Source organism: Dermacentor andersoni, chromosome 2, assembly GCF_023375885.2.
Source record: "Dermacentor andersoni chromosome 2, qqDerAnde1_hic_scaffold, whole genome shotgun sequence".
NCBI classification, from domain to species: Eukaryota; Metazoa; Arthropoda; class Arachnida; order Ixodida; family Ixodidae; genus Dermacentor; species Dermacentor andersoni.
The window spans coordinates 25841655-25866064 of record NC_092815.1 but is presented as its reverse complement, the minus strand read 5'-3'; the positions used below and the strand labels follow the sequence as shown (position 1 = coordinate 25866064).

At 41.4% G+C, this 24410-nt stretch overlaps 1 protein-coding gene across 2 annotated transcripts in view; it reads right to left on the bottom strand.

Annotated features, from left to right (window-relative positions):
* Positions 1-5141: 5141 nt before the first annotated feature.
* The window catches only part of LOC126542568 (transmembrane protein 98-like), a 36137-nt gene continuing 16868 nt past the window's right edge, over positions 5142-24410 (bottom strand). For both annotated transcript variants that reach the window (XM_050189706.3, XM_055077335.2), the window contains exons 3-6: positions 23681-23800; positions 21154-21363; positions 19057-19177; positions 5142-12736 (exon numbers count right to left, since the gene is read on the bottom strand). In XM_050189706.3, coding sequence (XP_050045663.1) covers positions 12596-12736; positions 19057-19177; positions 21154-21363; positions 23681-23800 — 592 coding nt within the window. In that variant the 3' untranslated portion in view covers positions 5142-12595. The remainder of the gene's footprint in view (positions 12737-19056; positions 19178-21153; positions 21364-23680; positions 23801-24410) is intronic.

Here is a 24410-nt window from a genome sequence, read left to right as displayed (position 1 = left end):
GGACATGCTTTTGAGTGCTGCAGGAGCCGAATGCGACGTCTTCGAACACGTCAACATTTTTACACGATTTAGCGCTTAGCACTAATTTGTTCTTGCTCAGATTTCGCAGAAAGATTGCCTTTTATGCTCCAAATTGTTCACTTTGACACTCGGCACAGTTACTAGCCTGGTTTATCAAGAAAAAAATCGCTGTCTCGCCCAAAATGCGAATTAACCATCGATTGCGATACACTTTACGAACAGTTTACACCCTTTGGAGTGCCCCTTCTGCCACACAACGATAATCGTCATCTGCCTTGATGCGTTTCCTTTCTTTAACGCTGCGAGCCCGGTACTTCCCAGTAACGAACGGCATGCGCGTTATCAGCATGACTAGCATTCCCGACAAGAAAGTAATGAGCGCAGCATTTTCAAGAAAGGAAACGCAAGAAAGACAGATGACGATTATCGTTCCATGGCAAATATACACCCCAAAGGGTGCGACCGTTTTTAGAGTGCAGATGATTATTGTTGTGTGGCAGAGATACACCCGAAATAGTGTAACATTGCGTATACACTCTGAAAAAGGCTTACACCTTTTGGGGTGTATATCTGCCACACAACAATAATTGTCATCTGCCTTGATGCGTTTCCTTTCTTGAAAACACCGCGCCCGCTACTTTCCTGTCGGGAATGCTATGTCATGCTGATAACGCGCATGTCGTTCGTTAGTGGATCAAGGCAGATGACGATTATTGTTGTGTGGCAGATATACACTCTAAAAACAGTTGCACCCTTTGGGGTGTATATTTGTCCCACAACAATAATCGTCATCTGTCTTGCCCGCGTTTCCTTTCTTTAACGCTGCGAGCCCGGTACTTCCCAGTCACGAACGGCAATTTTAATTCACGAACGGCAAGTCACGAACGGCACGAATTTCGTCGCAAGTAGCCAAGTGCATGGTTAGCGTTGTTTGTAACATGCGATATGTGCGATGACCAAGAAAGATCGGAAGTTCATTTTTTGCCTAGGTATTTATAAGTGCTTACAGGGAGAATTTCTGATCCTGAAATGGAGTATTTAAAGATTTGGCATGACTGTCTGCGATGAAATGAAAGTAGCACGGTTTTTTAATATTCGAGCTCATTAACCATTTTTCGCACCATGCTTGAATGTGGTTAAGATCTAAGTGAAGAATGGCAGAATTGGAGGGATTAAGTACAGGGAGGTAAAGAATGCAATCATCGGCGAATAGCTGGATGTTAGACTGAATGTTAGTAGGAAGGTCATTAATGTAGATGAAGAAAAGTAAAGGACCAAGTACAGTGCCCTGTGGTAAGCCAGAAAGAACGGGGGACATATGGGAAGAAGTGTTGTTAGCGTAAACTGCTGACAGTTAGTCAAGAAGTCCTGTATCCAATCAAAAATCAGGAGGCTTAAATTTAGACACGATAGTTTTAAAAACAAGCGTTTGTGCAGAACTTTATTGAATGCTTTTTCAAAGTCTAAAAAGAGGCATCTACTGGTGTGTTAGTATCTATGCTAGAACTAATGTCATTCATGAATAATGCTAGCTGTGTGTCACAAGATAGTCCCTTCTGGAAGCAGTGCTGGTTAGAATGGAAGAATTTGTTAGCTACTAGGAATTTTACTATGCGTGAGTAGATGATATGCTCCATAACGTTTTGAACAAACATAAGTTAAGGAAATGGGACGGTAGTTGGGATTGAAAGTTGAGGTACCCTTTTTTTACAACTGGGATAATTCTGCCTACCTTCCAGTCCGGCGGCACCCCTCCAGATAGAAGAGATTGCTGAAAAATGTGCGCTAAAATGGTGCTTTAGACATGTTTTGTGTTTTTGATTATTTCTGAATTGATTACATCAATGCCAGATGAAGAAGTTAGTGGCAATGATTCAATAACTTTCAAAATTCCATTACGTTCAAATGTTAATGATGGCATGATGTCGTGTTTGAAGAATGGGGTGTCAGGCAATTCGTTCTTAGGTTCACTGGTGAATACTGAGAAGAAAGATTTGTTCAGAATTTGGGTGACATCACCTTCTGGAACAAGGTGGTTGTGTTTATCAGTTAACGACAACAATTTAGGATGAGTAGGGTTAATGGTTTTCCAGAATTGCCTTGGGTTGCTTCGTAACATATCTGGCAGTGTGGTTGAAAAGAAAAACTGTTTAGCCTTTTGAGATAGCGCTGCGAACGTTTTATCTGCAGCACGATATTTAGCACTGCGAACATTTTATCTGCAGCACAATATTTGGCCTATACGCATGGGCTTTTTCACTGTTTCGCCGACCGGAATAATCTTTTCTTCTTGTTACTGAGGCATTTGAGTGACGCGTTGAACCAGGGGGATGACGATTTTTGTATAACGGTAATGTTGGGAATGGGCTTCGCAAGTAACTCTTGCATATTGTTTTTAAAGAGGGACCAATTACTCTCAACAGAGTGCCGCGAAAAGTCTGTAAGGAACCAATTGCAGAGTGTCGTTAGTTCTTCATTGATGGTCTTGTAATTTTCTTTATCGTAGAGAGTGATAGTCTTATTTCTTTTTTCTGATGTGATAACTTGAGATGAACTGTGGCGTGGATTACTGTGTGATCACTTAGGCCAGTTAAATGTGTAAGTGTTATATGCTATTGGCATGCGAAGTTAGGATTAGGTACAGTATGTTTGAGAGTTATTTAATTCTCGAGGTGGCACAGAAAAAAGTTGTGACAAGCCAAAATTTAAACACGTGTCAATGAAATTACTTTCTACATTACATTTTGATGTTGTTGGGACGAGGTCCGACCAAGTTATTGCTGGCAAATTGAAGTCACTGAGTATTAGCATGTGAGCACTGGGATTAGATATGGAAAGTAGATTTAGGGCGCTGTGGAATTCTGTTACGAATGAAGGACGAGTGTCAGGGGGGCGGTAACATGCACCAATAATTAGGGGAGGAGAACAATTATTCCATTTTATAAATAGTAGCTCTAGGGTGGAAAGGACACTTAGCTTGCTATCAGTGAGCTTGCCATCAATTGATAGCTCGTATCCCCTTCAAACACAGCGTCCACCTTTGTGAACGTGACCTATTTTTGCCATTTTTGTGCAGTGGCAGCAAGGAATAGAGCTATGGGTAAATTGACTGATAACCTAAATTACTCCCATTTTACTTCCGAGTGATATGTATCCTTACAGAGTGCCGCTTTGGTGAAGGCGCTACCGTGTTTTACGTGACATTTGACGTGGGGCATGTCCGTAGCAACCTTAAAATATTTTGTTTTCTTTCTTGAAATGAATCATTTGTGCATGTAATTCGAGCAGAGGATTTATTCCTTTCTATGAAGAAACATAGCATGACTGACTTTGCAATATTCAAATATTTAGTTACTCTGTATTTATAATGACTCATAATAAAATGCTCAAACCGTCATTTTACCACCTTGATTTACTTCAGTGGAGTCTCAAGCACCATCCATGTTTCAAACGTATTGAAAGCCAATCATAATTCGTGACTGAAGGGGATATTCGAAAACATCTGTTTCTGTACGCATCTCCTCTTTATTCGTATTTGAAAATGTTTGACTCGATTTGCAATGAGCTTTACCATTTCTTTTTCAAGGATATTTTATTCGCTGTGCATTTTACTAGCCCCTCCCTTCTGATTTCATTTTGAATAAAATAAATGCTACTCCTTACTATTCAAACTGGATTGTCATTTTAAAAAAAAAATTTTTAGCATGCTTAAGAAAGTGACAACATCGGGCGACATGGTGTCAGCCTGTCTTGACATAAAACAAAGTTCTGTGTCGCTCAAGGAATTTTGCAAACGCACTCAGGGAAAACCTGGAAAACTCTGAGAATTTTGGAATGTCAACTTGGTAGACAACCTGATGCTTTACTGCCTAATATGGATGTATTTCAGCGGTGCTGACTTAAAAAATAAAGGAAAAGTGTGACGAAGGTGCCCTTTTGCAACAATTTTTCTTGCCAAGAAAATGGGTGTGCATTGGATTTCTAATTTGTTTAAGAGTATTAATGTCCTTCCCATGCTAGTTTTCTACATTATAAAGATAGAAAGTGGTGGCACGCTTGATTATGGGGCGTTTTAGAACAGGGCAAATGCTGCCAAATGATTCAGCAACGTGTTCTTTCGGCATCTTATTTGATTCAACCCGCCGGATAATTCGGTCAATTTCATCGGTACTGTCATGGTCGAATTAATAGAAGTCGATTGTACTAGTACGACTGGGCATAGAGTGTCTATGCCTAGTTTCATATCAACTGAGCTTTTACACCAAGTCTCACAAAAATAATTAAACTCTGGGGTTTTACATGCCAAAACCACGATCTCACTGTGAGGCATGTCACAGTGGGAGACTCGGGATTAATTTTGACCACTTGGGCTTCTTTAACGTATGCCATGCATTTTGTATACACACGCATTTTTGCGCTTCACCCCCGTCAAAATGTGGCTGCCGTGGCCGTGATCGAACCTGTGGTTTCGAGCTCCAGAGTGCAACACTATAGCCACTAGGCTACTGCAACAGGTGCCTAAACAAAACTGTTTGCGAATTATGCCTCATGGAGGAAACACTTACCTTATTCTGGCGTCACATGGGGCACATTCAATCGCGATTGATCCCGTTCTGGATTAAATTTTTCCATCGCAATTTCCTCCATTGCGCAGGCTGAGGAAGCCAACCCCAATAAGTTCAATCCGGTTCGAAAGTACCCCGTGTGATACCGGTAGTAAAGATAAGCACGGTAGGCAAAGGGATATTTTTAAGCGCTATGTGCATATGAAAGGGTTTGGTGCAACTAGTATGTCAAATACTAATTACGCTGCCCGGACAGGGAATTATGAGGAGGGACACAAACTGCTGTATCAGCAGAGTGGCTCGTCATCATAGCAAAATACGTGGGTAGAGTGGGGCTGGCATGGTCAGGCAATTCTAACTGCACCTGCACAAACAGCACGGTCATTGTGCAGAGTTCAGATAATTTGTCCAGCACCACAAGCTTTTCTACAGATATGACACAGATGACAATGCAAAATACTCAGGCCCAAGAAAAAGCTAGGTGAGGCACAAGACAACTTCACAGATGACAATGCAAAATACTCAGGTCTGAGAAAAAGGTGAGGCACAGCATAATTTAAGGACAATGACTGCTCTTTATTTCCTGTATAGTCATTTCTTGGAAACATGACAGAGCCTTACACAGTGAGTCAACATTACACTTCCACAGACCAAATATTCCTGAACAGAAATATCTAAGGCACAAGGTCAATAAAGTAAGTTAATATGGGCCTAGGATTTGCACAAGTTAATTTTTACAGGGCAGGATCTTTCACTGGCTCCCCACAGCCACTGCTCCAGGATGCACAAGCTTGCCAAGAGCTCAATAATACTGCAAGATATGAAAATATATGCATCTGCAATATGATGTGTGTGTATACAATATGTAATATTCAGGGTGTCTTTCAGCAGCTGCACAAAATTTTCTAAAATTAGGGCAATTAAATTGCAGCGACTGTATGCTTACTATTTGAGTGTCCAGGTTGTTGACCTATAGATATGGTTATGCAGTCACAAGCATAATTAACAAAGTAGACATCTTTCTAAATTGCTGTCTCGCAGTGCCATTGCTTCCAAGCAATTAAAACATATCCTCGATGTCACTTCGCCAGACAAGATTTAGAACAAGAATGTTATTGAGGAAGCTAACAAGTGTATCTTACCTTTGCACATTTGCTGAAATTCAGAGGAAAAGAGCACCTATGGAGATCTCGCCACCCCTGCCTTTCATCACGCAGCCACTGAGATCACTCCAGAAGTGAGCACAGCCTGCTTTTATTGTTTTTTTTTTTTGCAAGAGGCTGGTTACCTTAATGATAGAAGCACACCAAATCTACATCATTACACTGTGCACTACAAAGACATTCTCACAGATGCTAGTGCTCGTCACCATCACCACGAAAGCTCCAAAATGAAAGATACAAAATGAAAGTGAGCCAGCCACAGAGCAGCTGCACATGGGACCACATCCACGGAGGAACATGGGCAGGAGCGCCAAGCTGTTCATCTCTAATGCACTTGTTACGTCCTAACAACGACGCACCAACATGCCAATTCTAACTTTTTACAGCGCTGCCTTCCACTACTCTTTTTTGAGCCTCTGTAATATGCTCCCTCTCCCTTTTCTATTTCCGCTAGCTGTTATGGCTTAATGTGCCTGCAACCTTATAAGCAGGGCAGCAAGAAAAAAAATATATTTGTGTGTGATAATGAACAGTGTCAGCTCGACTTTGTCAGTGTGATGAAAATGCATCTCATCGAAGCCTTCTGTTATCTGCAGCTGGAAGAAAGCAAAATAAGCTGACTGCTGTGCTGAGAGCTCAAAATACCATCAGAATTTCGAAATAATGCAGGCACTGCACAGCTGTTGCTATAAGTCATGTGTTACTCCATGAAGTTTGAATTGGCAGGATGCTAGCTGGATGACCTTACCGTGCGAGTCAGTGCTCCTGCTTATCTTACTTGGCAACTATGCCACTGGTGACTGCGGCAGGTGTGGTGACTGTAGCACATACTGCCACCGTGACCAGTGGCGGCATGGCAAACTCCTTTCTTCAGAATTTCATCTGGCTATATAGTGCTGAGAATGGGAATAAATTGCTCCTTGAATGCACTAGCTCTTTCAGGTAACTATATTAAGAAGCTTTAATTGCAAACACAAGTGCACAAGTTATCATTAATCTAGGGGTCACGTAAGCCAGACAACCAAACAGCAAACAAACTTCTTCACAATTTAACAGTCCCAATAAAATGTAACTGGTAGACTCAAACACCCTGTACTGCATTATGCCAGGTGTTTCATGGAATGTTGAGTACGAGTAGTCATGAAACTCAGTGCAGTGAAGGTTAAGAGATAATTTGTTTAGGCAACACATCTTTCATGGCCACAGACATGAAGACCATGTGAGAATTACGAATTCATAAAATAATATTACCTTATTATATTAGGTAACCTTAAAGGGCATGTTGCAACTTCAAAACCATGGCCAGTAAAAGACAAAGCATGCCAATCTGCTAGAAATCATGCACTCAGCCCTAGTTTAGAAAATACATACTTGGTGTTGCAGTTACCACTTTCCTGAACTGCAATTTTTCTCATAAGTAAATGTTAACTGGAAGAATAATGCCCCATAATTCTGCCAGTCATAGAATTGACACATTTATTTTGATTGTTAGATAGATTGTGCCAACTGCTGCTGCAAATGACATGTTGCTTTTACCCAATTAGGAGTATTCCCCTGAAAAGCCCAGGGTATTATATAAAGGTAAAATATAACAAAATGAAGCAAGAAAATAAAGTACATATCTAATATTGCCAAGCTAAAGGAAACACCAAATGTCATTTAACAAGTGCTTGAAGGAAGCCCTGAAACACTTCTTTAGCATAATAAGAAAATTGCCGATCTGTTGTAGAGACTGCTGTGAACATGTGATCCAAATATTACTTCACTGCATGCAGCAGGGAGCTTACAATCTTGTGTCAAACACAACGTCATCATGCGACATCATCATGAGAGCATTATGAGTAATACATAATTGCTAATTTTGAGTTAAATAAATTAATCATATATGTGTCTGCAATGTCAAAATGACAACAATATCTTTGCACTGCTGGTCTACACATGACAATTGCGAGTAGATGCATCTGCTGCATGTGGCCTCCGTGATAGCCTAGGCGTGCTTTTTCGCCACCAAGGCACTCAATTGTAAGGTGGGGCTTTGCCCCCTTTGATTTCGCCCCTGTGTAGCTTCCAGTGTGCTAGCAGAGATGAAGAGAGAGAGAAAACTGCTTATCGGTGCAATGACTTCACTTATACTTGTCTGATCTGAAACAGTATTATGGCATGAGATTCGTGTGATGAAGTCTTTTAATAGTAAGGCCATTCCATGATTAGCCGAAAAAGTGCTTCAGGACCACTACAAAGCATAATGAGAAGCAGAGATACATCAGTATGAAACAGCAGGCAAAACTATGTCGATCTTTAAGGAAGAGCCACAGGAATAAATAGTATGAATATGCCGAAGGCCAGAGTGCACACCAATAAATGCACAAACACACAAAAAAAAGAATGTAATGAGTACTAAATACTCGGAAGCAATTGTAAGGAAGCTTTCTTAACATGTGCACATGTCATAATATGTTGAAAAGCAGAAGCACAATCACCTTTGTATGTGAGAACCAAAAGCAAAGTAAAACAGGTACACTTCAGGTAAAATGTGAGTACACACAGATTCCATGACGTACATGACACTAACAAAAGCAGGATACTACGCTATGTACACTTGTCTAAGGCATGTAGATAGGGCCTTGGAATGTGCAGGATTGTACATGTAGCCATACAAAATGCAGCACCACTCAACACTATGCAAGTCACTGCAATGAAATGATTGTCCTGGCCACTCCAACCTGAAAACAATATGCATTCAATAGAATACATTCATGCATTAACTTCTTCGTCCCTTGTGTTTGCATTAAACTTTTGTAACTATGAATCCAACATTTCAACTAGCCCAATTAGCAGTCTTGATGAGTCAATTAAAAAGGCAAGGCCACTTGGTTTCCATGAGTGGCCTAACTTTTCATGAGTTGTATATCAAAGCCAAGGCAGCAGGAAATGTGTCATTTTAAGCGACACAAAGAGCAAATATAAAATCAGATGATGCTTGAGCGCTTTAAGTGGTTATTAAAAAAAAAAAAGAGAGAGAGGTGTCAGAGTAAAAAAATAAATAATAAAAAAATTAAAGTGAAGGGCAAGCTTCACTGATCCCTAAAACTAAAGGCACATTTGATGGCTTTGTTCTAGGACATCATTGCTTATTACGGCCATAAGTAGTTTCATGATTTTATTCCTTAAAAATGTTTCTCAATTTTTTTTTGTTCATTTAGTTTTGCATTAAGATATTTAATCACTTATTTGTGATATTCAGTGAAAAGCCTAAAAAGCTCTCCAGTTGAATAAGTGCTCAGAAATGAGCTTTAATTCTTTCTTTATTTGACAATGGTCTAGTCTTGGCTGCCTATTTATGCAACCTATTTGCTATACTCAGAAGCTTTAGCTTAATGACGTGGTTTTGTCTAGCGTTTTCTCAGTCTATACTGTTACGTGTGGAAAGACCAGAATGTCCAGAAAGTGAAGAGAGCCCGACATTTTTTAACATATCAAACAATGGCTTCTTAATATGCGAGGGAGCAAATAATTTACATGAGTGCACTTATAGGACTTAGGAAGCAAAACTGTACAGATCCTTATTAAGAAATAAAAATGCAAGTCAGATGCCAAGAGTATCTATCTATCAAATAATGCCACCCTGGCTTCACAGTAAACAATGTGCACCTTGGTTACTGCAGCTGTCGAAGTTCGCCAAATATATCTGCACATTTTCAGCAAACTCCAGAAACATGTACAAAATATCACCAGTATACACACGGTGTTTGCAACACCCCATCAGATCTATCATTTGTACCTTTTTATAAGAGTAAATAATTTGATCTGAAAAAAAATAAAAAAGAAACAGCTAAGGTACAACAATCGCACATGTAAGAAAATTATGTAAGTTTATGAAATAGATATGCTGTACTGACACATTAAAATACAGTTGAACATTGTTATAATGCAGTCGTATCTGGCATAAAAACACTTTGTTATATCAGTTATTTATTATAAGCATATATTCACTACATACTGATATCAGTGAGAAACAGTTTTGATTTACTTTCATTATGTCCAATAATTCGTCATACTGAGTACTGCGCTATATTAAACATGCTCCTCCTCATTCAGTGTTGTATGCTATAGCATATGTGCAATGACAAGCACTTTTCTCCTACAGACACTTAGGCTGTGCAGCCCTTTGAACATATCTATGCAAAATCAGCCTCAAAAAAGGTCTCCTCCACAAGTCACGATGGCTCAGGAAACTAATGCTAGTGGTGTTTTCATCACACATGCTGTCACTCACTCACAATCTCAATACAGTACATCTCAAGAATCACATGACAGTTAAAAGACACAACTGTACTGTAATATCATGTCGTGGTTCACAGCTCAAACCAATAAGACTGCATCAGCTGGCAATGTACAAATAACCACATGTGTACTGTCACCATCTTCATGTTTAGTCGCATGCTGACTAGTAACATGTTGTACTTACTTGTACTATGACATCTATTTATAAGCAGTATGTGCCAGAAGGCAAGTTTGTTTGAATTAATTGGTGCATGTCTCGGGTATGAACTGCATAGTGGTACCTCCACTTATACATGCATTGCGTCAAATTCTATCTAAGGAAATGACCATGGCTGAATTGTGTTTGTGCTAACTGTAACTTGAGATTCGACCTATATATCTCTTTGATGGTAGAAGCAACACTACTATTATCATTAAGCAAAACATTTCGCAGTTGTCAAAAAGCCATACACAATGGCTCATTCACACCTCTGCAAGGAATACATGAGAATTTCAGTCCAAGTAAAGCAATCAAGAGGCTACAATATCGTGAACAAAAGCCTCTGTGTCTCTGCTCATACAACATCAAGAAGGTTTATGAAAATACCACATAATGTAATGATTAAGTCCAACAAATATCTGTTGGAAACCAGTATCTAGGTGCCACATTCTCGATCAGCCTGCTCAGAGATTGCTAAAGATGGGAAACAAGTCACAATGGCAATTCCAGGAAGAGCATCGCACAGGAAGAAGTCAAGGTCTGTCTTGTCACCTCAAATTGTACTACACACTTGGCAAGTGACCAGCCTCATACCAAATGCATTCCAAAACAGTCATTTTCTGTGATCATTACTTAATTAAAACAATGAAGTAAAACCCTAGTGAAACATTTCTCACGGAGAAACAAAATTCCAAGATGCAGGAAACACCAGCAGCTAAAAGCCTAGCAAAAGGTAAGGAGACATTGTAATTTTGATTTGAAAATGGCTTATTTTTCAAAGCTGACCTTCAAGGTTTTAAAAGAATCACACTGGTGTTACTAGAGACACTACCCTGGCTATTGTGACTGGCAGCTGTCGTGTGCTTCATGCCTTTCTATGCATTTACAATCAGATAGCTACTAGCTGCAAATGACGATCATAATGATTCGCTGGGGTTAGCTGCCTGATGGAGGGAGTGACATGCCATGGAAGCCAGCATACATGTAAACGAAGCTCATTATCCACGATATAAAAGACGTCTGCACAACAAACTTTTATTCCCTCTGCATATTGCACAACTTACGCCACCATTTCATGGAAAGTGCAATGTAACATGAAGGAATGTGACAGTGAAATGTGGCAGGCAAATGGAAATACAATAAATGGGAAGAGTGTATGGACTTTTCACCGGGACTGCATTAACGCAACATAGCAGCCAGTAAGACAACCAAGAACGCATCACTCAAGCTCTACTGTATAACAGCATAACATTTCACAATAGGTGGTGTCCAAATTCACGCCCCACTGACAGTTCCCTCTGAGTAACAGAAACAGATCTCAAAGGCTATGTTTTTGCAAACTGCATGCGTTGGAAGTAACTGCAGAGTCACAAACACGTCATGGCCGCCATGTTTTAGACGTCACCTATAGTGCAGTGAGAATAATGAGGGGAACCAAGGGGCTCAACTATGTTATTAGCTATAACTAGGTGAAGCCAGTCGACAATGAAATTCACAAGACTTCACAATAGTGAAGGCTTTTACAGATGTGACATTTTTGCTCTCAGGATGCTGGCACTTCACTCTACTGCTGCCCATTCTGCCAATGCACTTGAGAGCAACATAATGGGAAGAAAATGATAATGGAAGGATGTCAGTGCACAAATATTTTTCGTGACTTCTGTGTCTGCTTGTTGAACCAGTAATTCTAAATCAACATTCAAATGCTGCTAAAATATGCTAAATGTCTTCAATCCATTAAAAACTTTTCTGCAAAGAAATCCTTAACAAAATTTGCAGATACAGTAAAGAGGCATTTCTAAGGCCTGAAAGTTTGTGATGCGACAAATGCAAGGCAGATATAAGACTCATTTGTGTCAACAACAAACTGCTTACCGAATAACATTCTAAAGGTTCTCCTTCATGTTCTATAATGCAAAACGCAACAGAAGAGTTGCATTAATGCTCATTTCATAGCAAAGTCCATACTGTAGAAAACACTACAAATCACAGATGTCATTCCACTAAAACTTGTGCAAGCTGGTTCGATATTGTTGCAAATATTTAAAAAAAGTTATGCAAGAAAAATCTCATCCCAAATCAGCTAAAAAATCCAGTATTCTCAAAAAGTGAATCTTTTTAGCTAGACAAGCCAAAAAGCTGCTAAGTCTGGCAGGAAATCCACCAAAATGGTAACACACTTCAGCATAAACATTGATGCAGTATCTGTCTACAGACTTCATCCTAGTGCTCAGAAATACTTTGTCTAAAGAAATTACACTCTGTGACTCACCCTTAGTTGTGAGCCAAATCACATAACCATTCAACACAGGAGCAAGTTGTGAATCTAAACTCAGCACAACAGTAAAAGTCGGCCAATGACGTCACGCTGATACATGGCGGTCAACACTTGCCCTCCATGTGGAGACGTTGCCAGTGGCCATTTGCTGCTGCACAGAGACATCACCAGCCTGCGGCATCTGCTGGCTTGTGGCATCTGCAGCGAGGCCAGCCTCGCGAAGAACCTAGAACCACCAAAGAAAATATACGCACAGGAAACTGCCATCAATTCTAGTCTGACTGGGCAAAGAACAGCACTTGTCTCAGCCTGTTCTATGCGCAAGTGCTGAATTTAGAACATCAACAGCCCCAACATGACATTTATGCTACTGATTGTTGCTCCACTCAAACCCACTTATAGCAAATGCAATAATCCCACAAGAAGCAGTCTTTATATCAGTGGTTCTTATACCTGAAGTTACCAAGACAAGACACAGAAAGCAAAGATGATGGTGTAGGGGCTACCCTTCGTAATGATCCATGTAAACTTCCATCCTATTTACTATTACGTAATTGGTTCAGATGACACTGTGCTGCTATTGTCTGGATCAGCCACACAGTGCAATGGACGACAAAAAAAAAGAAAGATCATTGCAATATATGACCAGTCATTGTAATGAGTCATCTTTTTATTAGAGAACTGAGTGAAGGTTGCTTCCTTTTACAGTAGCATGCCTTTCCCGGATTGTCCATGGGTTCTTGTACACTTATACAAGTGGAAAGGGGAACATGCAAGATTGTGTAACTACTAAACGTGAACAGTGTAAACGCAGCACGGGGATGAAAATGAGATGAGGCGCTGTTTTCGTCCACATGTTGCTTTTGCACTGTTAACATTTATTATGGATTACAATCTAGCCCAGTCAGCCACTTTACCAAATTGTGTAACTAGGAGATGTTCATGTGTGTCGCCCTGCATCCGCAGCACAAAGTGTTGACTGGTGGGCTGCCCATGGCTTGTGAACTGAGAAACTTGTCCTGTTACAATGTGGCATGCAAGTTTTCCAGTCCACAGGTTGGTCAAAATGCTCGAAGACAAGTGCTCACTAATTACACAGCCAGCACTGCACCGAGCCATGCAGTCATCGATGCACGCTCACATACCATCAACTTTCCCCAGCTGCAGAGCTGTTCCCTAATACACAGCAATCAGTGGCTTGTCTCCCACAAACACGCTATTGCCATATCCAGGGTGTCTATCATACGTCGGCATAATAAGCGAATACTCACTCACACTCGTGTGTACTCACACTTGTCAGCACTCACGTTCCTACTCATGCACACTCACCCTCACCAACACTCACTTGCGTTCACAGTCACTTCTGTTCACACTTACAAGTGTACACTCATACTCATACTCGCATCCACTCCCACTTACCAGCACTCATTCCTGGTCATACTCGCGTCCATTCAAATTCAACGGCACTCAACCTCGTTAATGTCTCGGTCCACCCCTTCAGTGCTCACTAACCCTCTACTCGCCCCCGTGAAATGTGTGTGGAGCTCGTATTGGCTAGTGTGTTCATGAGTGAGTATGCTGACCTATGGTGTCCATTACGGCGGCATCACCACGGCGGCATCACCACAATGTGGGTCGCATCTACCTGAAGGTATCTTTGAATTCTCTTGATTTTTACGGGTTTTCCCTGACTGTTTTATGAAAATTGCATGGCAGTCCATGACATTGTAAGTTCAGGTGCAAATAAAAAAAAATTGTTGCATGTTGTTTGCCAAGTTAATTTGTCAGCCAATAATTTTCAATGACTACACACATCACATTTGACTGAATACTAATATGTTTTACGATATTCATCACATCTCACGCTCATAAAACCAGCAAATGATAACATTGTACTTGTGAATTGTGTAGGTTCAGTTGAAAACTTACTTCCTTCTGGCATACCATTAGACTTGTTATAACCACTGCAGCCAACAAATTCTTTGATTTAAAGCAACCGTGTGAAAAATGTCTTTTCCTAAATTTTCTAGAACCAATAAAATCTCCGGAAATTTCACATTTTCTCTGACAGTAGACACACTGAATGCTGCAGTCTATAATGGATGTGGCTTATGCATTTCTACAGCAGAAAACATAGTGTCACCATTCTCATTATGCAGTGAGAAAGAAGACAACTGATGCGATAATTCAACGAACAGTAAACTAAACATATGAAACCGCCAAGCACGTAGTCATCACATGCAGGAAAGTCTTTTTCATTATTTAAAGAATGTTTAAAAATTTTGTTCTACATCCTCCCCACTTTTCCTTCCCGCACAGTTCAAGAAGTGCATCTTTGGAGCGAAAGGCTTAGACAGCGTGAGCCTCTCCGAAGATCCCAAGGAAATTCCTTGGGCTGTTATTTATTTTGTGTATGCTCATTCTTTTTCATCTGCCTCTTTTCTAGCAAGTGCAGGTGACTTGCCTGTTCTATCAATACGATGCTTTGAAATACGGCCGTTAGATCAGGATGTAACTTCAGGGGGGACAAGGATCTTAGCAACCGAAAAATCACAGAATGCTATTGTTGGATTTCATAGTGCCTGTAGCATTATCTCAGAAATTTTCACACATCTTGGACTAATATTTTAGTCGTAATGCCGTTTTATATTACATCTGCTATATTACATCTGCTGTGAGCTGTACAGTATTTTTTACTGATGAATGCGCAAGAAATGGACTTCTTTCGTGGTGGGCAGTTGGCGTAGTTGGCGTTCCAAGTTTCCGATTACAGCTATCTTGGTCTTATTTGAAAGAGCCACTCTTCTCATTTAGTTTTTGCCCCACTGCTACTCTGTGTGCTGAATGGCTATAAAGAAAAAGCCAGCAAAAACGCTGTCCGGATGCACAATTACATTTGCCGACTGAAGCATGTGACCGTAAGCATGCCATGCCATTGGCAAATTTTCGCCGTCGTCTGCCTGGGCTGCTCTGGCGTGCAAAACTCGGCATGAGACTTTCAAATTCAGCTTGCTACAAACCATAAATTTGCTGAACAGAAGAAACAAGGAGTGTTAAACTTTTGAAAGTGCATGGTAGCATTGAAGGATGCCTGCAATAGTTCGCTACCGTGCTGAGTGCCGCCGAAGCCTCCTCCAGTGACTGCGGAATAGGCTTAGCAGATGAACACTATTCTGTCAGTGTGTTCATGCGGCGTTCCAGCACAACAACTGCAGCCTGATGATTTAAAGAAGATGGAGGAGGATCAAGAAAAACTGCAAGACTTTGCTTCAACACTGGCTGCCAGGCAAAAATCAGATTTTCTTGCTGCCGTTGCCACTGCCGCACGAGATAGATTGTCCGCACCAGCCAATATATCGCCAAATGAAAACATGTGTAGAGCTGCACTCAAATTTCACATTAGGGAGTATTGTAATCGTTGACAAATTTCTTCTTTTCTTTTCTTGTTCCTTGACAATGAAGGTTTCACACTGCAGCATGTTTCGCACTGCATGTTCCAGAGGCATACTAGCCTGCCACAACTGGTAACATATATATACTTCATAATATTTCTGAACCAATGAAGTTGTCCGTGTTTTTCTAAATTTTTTCAAAACAAGCTTTTTGCTCAGAATGCCTGTTTGTGGCAACAATATCTCAAGGTATAGGACAGCTGCAGCTATAGTTTGTTTTTCTGCTGTATGAAGCTAAATCATAAAGCTTGAAGTGCTGCAAGCAGATTCTTTTCTTTTCCTACATTTTTCTTTTATTTGCTTTTACTCTTGTTCCCTAGTAGCCATACCATGAACACTGAACTCTGATGATCTGCTAAATTGACAATTATTGTTGTATTTGAAAACTCCTTCAATATTCTTCTGTCAACTCATGCATTACTATAGTTTTCTGCCCTATGTTTTTATCTATTGTCTCCACGAATAATAATAATGGACTTTTAATTATCTCCACAACTATTTACTCTATCAAAAGAAAGTGCATTTTTGAAATCAGCTCAGAAAACTGAATAAGAATGTGCCTTTTAAATGAATTTGGTCTAAAATTAAGTAAGACAGCTATAATTACCATGCCCCTTCAATGAGCAAAGTCTCAAATTTGTAGTATGATCAATAGACTCAATATCAATATCTGGGATCACCCTAAGTGGCTTAAAGTGTACGATGAACACATGACAGTTTATTATGTTACCATTTCTTTCATTGAGTTAGAAAAATGTGTAAAGATTTATGCATTGATGACATGTGCAGTCATCAAAAGAGTGATAACACAAATCATCACTCTTGTTCTCTCAATCCATGCTTTCATTTATACCTTAGCTTGGCTTATCATAACGTTCATGAGCTCTTCAATGTCATTGTGCCAAGCTGTTTATCTGCTTGATAATGTGGAATGTGGATAATGTGTCAGCCCCTGTGTTGTGTTCTTTCTTCAGTCCTCGTCCTTTGCACTGTGCAAACATGTCGATGTTTATCTGCTACATTTTTTCACTGTTGAGAAAACAAGGCAAAAACAATGATGGTTCTAGCTCTCTCACCAAGTTGGCTACAGTGATGCAGGGCTTGAAACTCATTTACAAAAATAGAAAAAATGTAAAAAAGGGGTTATCGCTAGGTCCAACACTTGTATTCCAAATAAAGCCACTTTTGTCTGTAGGCTGTACAGGATTCTTAGGGCCATGTGGGGCTGAAGGGTCAAATTTGGAGCTGACATGCCAATTCTAACAAAATTCGGCAGAAGGTGCTCCCCTCCATGCAGCCCAGTCATTATGAATGTTATGAAACTTGATCCTACCAGTATAAACGACAGCACTGCGGTGACACGAACTGCTGCGGGCAGTGGCGCAAGGTGAATAGATGACGCAAGCAAACTACTGCAGGTGGCAGCGCCAGGTGCACTGATGACGTTTCAATCATTATAAGCCATCATTGCTCCTTAGCGCCTTGTCCATTCGCGTCGAACCATTATAAACCGTGATCAACCATACTACGGCGGCACTTGCGTATGGCGTGGCCGCGCAGGCCCTATCTTGAAAGCGATCTGCAATGGAGACAGTCTCGTGTTTAAGTGAGACAGGCTGGCCCCTATCTTGACAGTAATCTGCAATGGGGGCAGAGAGTGTGGAGAGGGCCGATAGCTTAGTGAGCACTGTGTTATCACCGCTTCGTTCGTGTTGAAGCGAGAGGCAGCATGAACTTGAATTTGCTTGCTGCTGCAGGCCCTATCTTGAAAGCGATTGTCTTATGGGCCGGACGGATGGTTTTTCTTGTTGGGTAAATGTAGAAATGCTAACACATTTAAAACTGAATCTGTTATTATGTCTCAGGGCATGCTTTCGAATTAAAAAAAAAAAAAAAAAAACTGAATCAACGATTTCAAGACATGACAAGGCGCATGCAACTGTTGGGTAAAAGAAAGCTTGTTTTCTTCTTTTCTATCGTGCAGATTAACGATAAGGAAACTCTGCAAGGAGCTTTCTTATATGCATAAAAATCCGAAATAAACAAAATTAGAAAATGCTATTTTTGGTGGAAATTATGATTTTAGCCCCGCATCACCCCTTAATTTAATATGATAAAATCTTTTCATTTCGCACACTGAGAAAGGGCACCTGAACGGGCCTTAGCCAACATGGCAGACTGAAATGACATTTTGTTTATTTTGAGGCAGAAGGGTGTTGCTAGCTGTAGGCGGACCTGTCCTTATTATGAAGAGTTGCCAGCAATTTCTACACCTGAGAGAGATTTTTCAGACAGGTCAGGGTACAGGTACATAAAAGATGGATGGATGGCTGTGCGTGAAGTGTGTCGCTTATCACAAAACATTAAGAAGCAGATATAGAGCACAAGAGAAGTGTATCTATGAACCACTTAGGTCATCACTAGCACCCTTGCATGGGATGCAATCCCCTATTTAATTCCTTTGGCTTACTAAAATAAGTAAACAATTGAGAAGCACCATTTTCAAAGAACACATTGCAGTTGAACCCATTATAATGAAGTTGAAGGTGCATCACAATTGCTTAGCTGTAACTATCACTCCATTATAGCTATACATGCAATAGACTTGAGATACTTGCACTGTAATGGGAAACAACCACAGACTAATTTCCTGCGGGCTTGCTTTTTCAAATATAGTACTTCATCTACTTAACGACACTGTGTAACTTATGTGCAAAGGCAACAGAAACTTCAAGTTTCTGTTTCTATCTCTGTCCTTGTCTGGTCGCACTACGCATTGTATCAAGAAACTTCAGCCTATGTGCTACATTTCAGACACACTACATGCGTGCCACATCATGAATATTGCTGCTGTGCATCATTTCTTTCAGCTGCTAAGCTTAAGTATCACAGCCTTGTACACACATATGAAACACCAAACAAATTAAACAGTAATTTTCTATCTCTGGCTTGCCATTTGCAGTAAAGGTCTCGAAATGTCCAGCTACAGGCAATGAGTTCACGTCTTGTGAGCTAATCACCATACCATTGCATTGGCACAGCAATAGAGGTGGGTGCAAAGGGCTTTGTGCAGTCATTATGGTGCACTGCTCACCTGAAGGTGTCCTTCAGCATGTGCCAAGTACTCATCAATCCAGCCAGGGTTGCTGGGCTGGCCACAGAAGGAACGCATCACCAATGTCAGGTGAACAACAGACAGCATCAGGGCAGTGCAACTGCAACCAGGCAACAAAGAGCAAACTAAACACTGTGCCTTCTGGTGCTCACAAGCAGTGGTGAAATGGTACCACATATCTGCTCCACAAAGTGCTAAGTGTTGAACAAATAAACTTGCACAGAGCATTCATTAGTTCATGTGACAAAAAAAGCTACCTGTTCTCTAAAATCAATGACATACAGCTAGGGTTGCCACCCTTTCTATGAAAAAATAAAAAAAAAAATTAAAAAAAAGTTCGGCACCGAGAATGCAGGAAGAAGGAGGGGAAAGGTGTTTTTTGCCAAAAGTGCTGTATGCAAAAATACAAACATAAAATGAAAACAAAATAAAGCGGCGATATGTCTAGTATAGTCATTGCATGGTTCAAATTAATGAAAGGCTGTATACAAAATTTGGTAGGTATTTGAAGATCAAAACACGCCAAGTGTCTCAACGCACTCGCTTGGCCGTGAGGAGTTCATAACTCGAAGGACTGCTCAGTGCCATTCAATTCAACATTAATACTTTTTGTTTTTACTCATTTTATGCACTTATGACGTGGCGCCACCTCCTCCCCATTCACTGTACCACCATGTGTGCAATGATGCGTGCACTAGGCACAACTTTAGTCAACAAGAACCGTAGAGCTGCCGTGGCATCGGGAAGCATGCTCGTCTCGCACCCTGGAGGCCCAGGTTCGATTCCCAACCAAACTGAAATTTACCAAAATATCTTTTCAAACCAATTAATTTACTCTGTTTACAGGAACCTCCATGATAAATTTGACATCAATCCGAGCATTCTATGACATGCTTTTACTTTGTGTCGTCAGCCATTTTTGGTACCATCTTTTGGTCATGCCGACTACGACGACAAATTTTTGTGTAATGGGGCATATAATGCTTTCACATTAGAACTTTTAAACAGACAAGTGGGTATGGCCACCAGCCAACAGAGCATTGCTGCCTTGCCCAGAGATGTGTGGGGCAGGAGAACAAACAATGTACGTCCATTTTGCTCATGTGGCTCACATTGGTCATTCCAGCTGACACAAAAAGCACAATGCGGCTGTCAAGCAGATGTAGTAATGAGAAGCAGAAGTTGTGCGTGAATTCATAGGAGAAAGCTTAGAAGAAAAAATAACTTCCATTAATATTTTGTTTCTGATTAGCCACAGTGTTCTTGCATTATCAAAATACAAAACCAACCAATTTAGAGACTGTTGTTCCATTTATTCAGAAATTCCATTTAAGCAATTTTCATTTACCAAGATTTTACTGCAATAATAGGATGCGCCATTCAGACTCGCAACTTTGGATAACGTGACAGTTTTATGACAGTGAACAGTTCAATGAACTAGGAACAGACGTGCTTGCGAGAATTCAGATGTTTCCTACGTATGAACACTGGACAAAGTGCTTGCGATGCATGTCCCAATTTAAAAAGCAACGGAAAACCTCCAAATGGCATGCCGGTGGGAGGATCGAACGAACAGCCAGCACTACGAGGGAAAAAAGTGGCTGCACCGATGAAGAACAAACAAGATGGCAGCCTCACAGATAGCAGCACTGTTCTGTTGCAGTGACATAGATATTCTTTTGTATAAAATTGACAAGGACGATGCACATTTCTGATTTATTTTGTACAAACCAGGCATATAATGCATGCACTTAAAAATAGTAGCGACTGCATGCATCATGAAATGCCACATCTGTTTCTGCCCCATATACTACTAGTACCTGCAGAATGCAATGATTGTGCATTTTTCTTTTCAAGGATAGCAGCAAGCCACCAGTCAGGACTTGGTATTGCCTGCCCTATGCACTTTAAGCAATTTTTATTCATGAGATTTCCTTCTCCTAATCAGTGCCCTTGTGAGTAATTGGCCTAGATAAAAATGAAAATACTCTTGCAATGATTCCAGAGGCTGACTGTTGATCTCTTGTCCTATTTGGTACATGAGGATAATTAATAAAAAGTAGAATGGTGTCCCACCGTGCTTCCAGTAGCCTAGCGTCCAAGGGTGGGTACATGGCCCGCACCACGTCGTCCACCCGTGGACCGACCCTCTGTGCAAGCTGAGCCAGCTCGGTCAGCTGCGCCTGTGTTGCCGGTCGCCGAACCGAACCCATCGAGGCAGTCACCAAGCGCTCGGTCAGCTGGTGACATGTCTTCAGAACAGCCAGGCAGTGTGGTACAAGTCCCCTGCATCATGTACATTGACAAACCATGAGAGTGACAAACTTTGCATCACTCATCGTTCAAATCAAAGTTTTATTTTCACACTGAAATGTCAGGGAGACACAGCTAGAAAGCCATAAATTGTCTTGGCAAAGGACTGTGCCTTGGAGTACAAAGTAGACGGGGAAAGGAACAGTAGTGAATACATATAAATATACTATAGGCGTGTATGCAGGCGTATTTGCAAGAAACAAATAGATTAAATCAGATTAGATCAGGCTGTTAGTGTCCAAGAGCACTGCATTCTTCAGACTCGTATTCAATACAGGAGACAATCACACAGCACTGCTGTCTGTCCCCCACTTGACTGCCAATACATGGACCTAACTGAAATCACCCCTGAAGGCATTACATGTAAGCACTTATTTATTTTATTGACCTTATTCAAGAATACCCCTAGAGAGCCCTTAGATGACAGTATTATATACGCAAACCATGTACAGTGATCATTTAATGAATGCCAACTACTAAGTGAGACAGCAGCATGTTCAACTGTACAGTCTGTTTCACACTTAAGGGAAAACTCGGAACGCATTGCATAGCGATGTGGCGAGTGCTGGAGTCGGGCGGCGGCAGCAGTTCGCACAGGTGCTTGAGGGGCGGAGTACTGATCTGCATCGTCTGCTATGGCGGCGTGCGCTGCCCGCATTGTCGGGAAGCGTGGTACTGTCAGGGACAGTGCACCGATTTCATTGTTACTGTGGGAACTGAGCTGATATTCTTTACTAAACGTTGTGCGATGCCAAACTCTGAGACTTCATTGGTGATAATGGAGCACCACAAACTTCTTTTGACAGCATGCTTACTTTGTTCTTTCGAAAGGCTGGGGTACTGAGCGTATGCTCGTATATTTCTTCACTGTGTGTGCTACCGTAATATGCAATGACAAGACGCACCAACATGTGCACACAACATGCTCAGTCTTTATTTGACTCGAAAGGAAAACAAAGCACTCAACAATGATAACTATGGGGGTCAAACACATTGAAAGAAACGGATACGAATAAAGGAATGTTTTAGGTTAAGACAATGAGCTGGAAGTGATTTTTCTCGACAATCATTCACTACACCAGACAGACCCTGCCCGCCAGTGGCAAATTGGACATGTCATGCTCCGAACTTCACTTAGTATCTCGTCATGTCCCCGGCAGCAGCGATGACAGTGCTCATCCTGGAAGGCAGTGAAGTGTAGAGTGACGTGATCAGCGATGTGTTCATTTGCAGCACGTCTCAGTTGCTGACGATGGTGGACCGAAGCCTATCCTCGGGCGACTGATAGAGAGGATTGTGCGCCAGTGATACTGTCAACGAGCCCCAGACATTTTACATCATGTTGACGTCCGAGGATTGGGGCGGCCGCTCCAGGAGAGTGACGGCGCGCTCTCCAAGCAGTTGCACAACATGAGCAGCGTGGATCGGTGGCCTGTCGTGTTAGAGTATATAGTCGCCTTCCGGGAACGGGCCGTCAAGAATGTACGGAATCAGTATGTCGTCCATGATTTCCCTGCACCTTTCAGCGATGAGCTTACCTTCGAGGTGTATCAGTGGGCGTCGCACAGTGTTTAGTAAAGAATACCGGCTCATTTCATGCAGTAACGATAAAATCCGCACACTGCCCCTGACAGTAGCAAGCTTCCCGACAATGCAGCCAGTGCGCGCCACCATAGCAGGCGACGCTGTTCAAGACCCCACCCCTCGAGCACCTGCGCGAGCTGCTGCCGCCACTTGACTCATGCGCTTGCCGCATCACGATGCAATGTTCTCCGAGTTTTCCCCTAAGTGTGAAACAGACTGTACATTATACTGAACTGAAAGCACTGCGAAAAGTAAAAAATGAAGAATACAGCACCAGCATAGATGAGAAATGTGGCCACGCTGCTGATAAGCACATCAGTGAGGAATAAAGACAGCGACAATGTTATCGCTGACCACCTGACCATCAACTAGACATGCTATATGCTGCACTAACTTTTGATAGGTGTAAAATACAATAACCATGACATCTGGCAGAGGAATGTTGCAACAGCCAATGACAGCGCAGAGGAATTTGTAGGAAAGTAAGTAACAAAATAAAGCAGCAAAGTTTTCAATGCCCACAGATACACTACATAAAACTGACAGCAATAACATGTTGATGATAAGCACACACACGCAAAAAAAGCATTCAACCCCCTGTGTGGGGCACAATGGCTTGAATTGTTCACAAAGAATACCTTTTCTGCATCTTATCAAGAGGTCGAATCAAGAATAGGCACGGATGCACCAAAGTAGAGATACTCACGTAGCATCATCTACCCACTGCTCATCTGCCAAAATCTTCTCAATGTCCGGGTGCAAGCGAACATCATCAAGCTCCATGTCAGCTGCTTCATTCTGACTGTGGATCAGGTGTACATCAGGCCTGCAGATTGAAGTAAACACAGTGCTCTATTTAAGGTGCTCTAGCAGTGGCACAAACAAATCTGTTATTTCTATTAGTATTTATAGGCTCACATCCTAAAGCAATAAGTGAGCTACGGCAATTGTTCTCATAGAGTTTTGCAGGCTAGTTTTGACTGCCGAGACCTTCCTCTAATAAAAGGAATGCTCAAAATTGTACCAATATTACTGCTCTATTTCCCCTGGTGCTCTTGTAATGGGTAAAAAAATGCTAATGAAGGCAGACACATCAAATTCCACCATGTGGAAAATCTGTCAGTGTCCGGGGCAAAAGTGTGAAACTAAAAGCATGGTGACAAGTCGTACGTTTTTTTTTTTTATTTTTATTGGGAGGGTAAATGCCTCATGGCATACAGGGGTATGGGATGGGGGTGAATAAGGATGATTAAATGAATGGAAAAAGAATTGCTGGTCTAATGAAGTCCAAGAGGGATCGATAATGTGGTCCCTGCGTCCAAGCAGTGTAATCGCTCGAATTATGCGGCGAAAGTCCAATTGCTGCGAGGTGCCGGAGCCTCGTCGGTTTCAGTGCAGGGCAAACCCACAGCAGGTGGTGGATGTTGGCTTCAGCT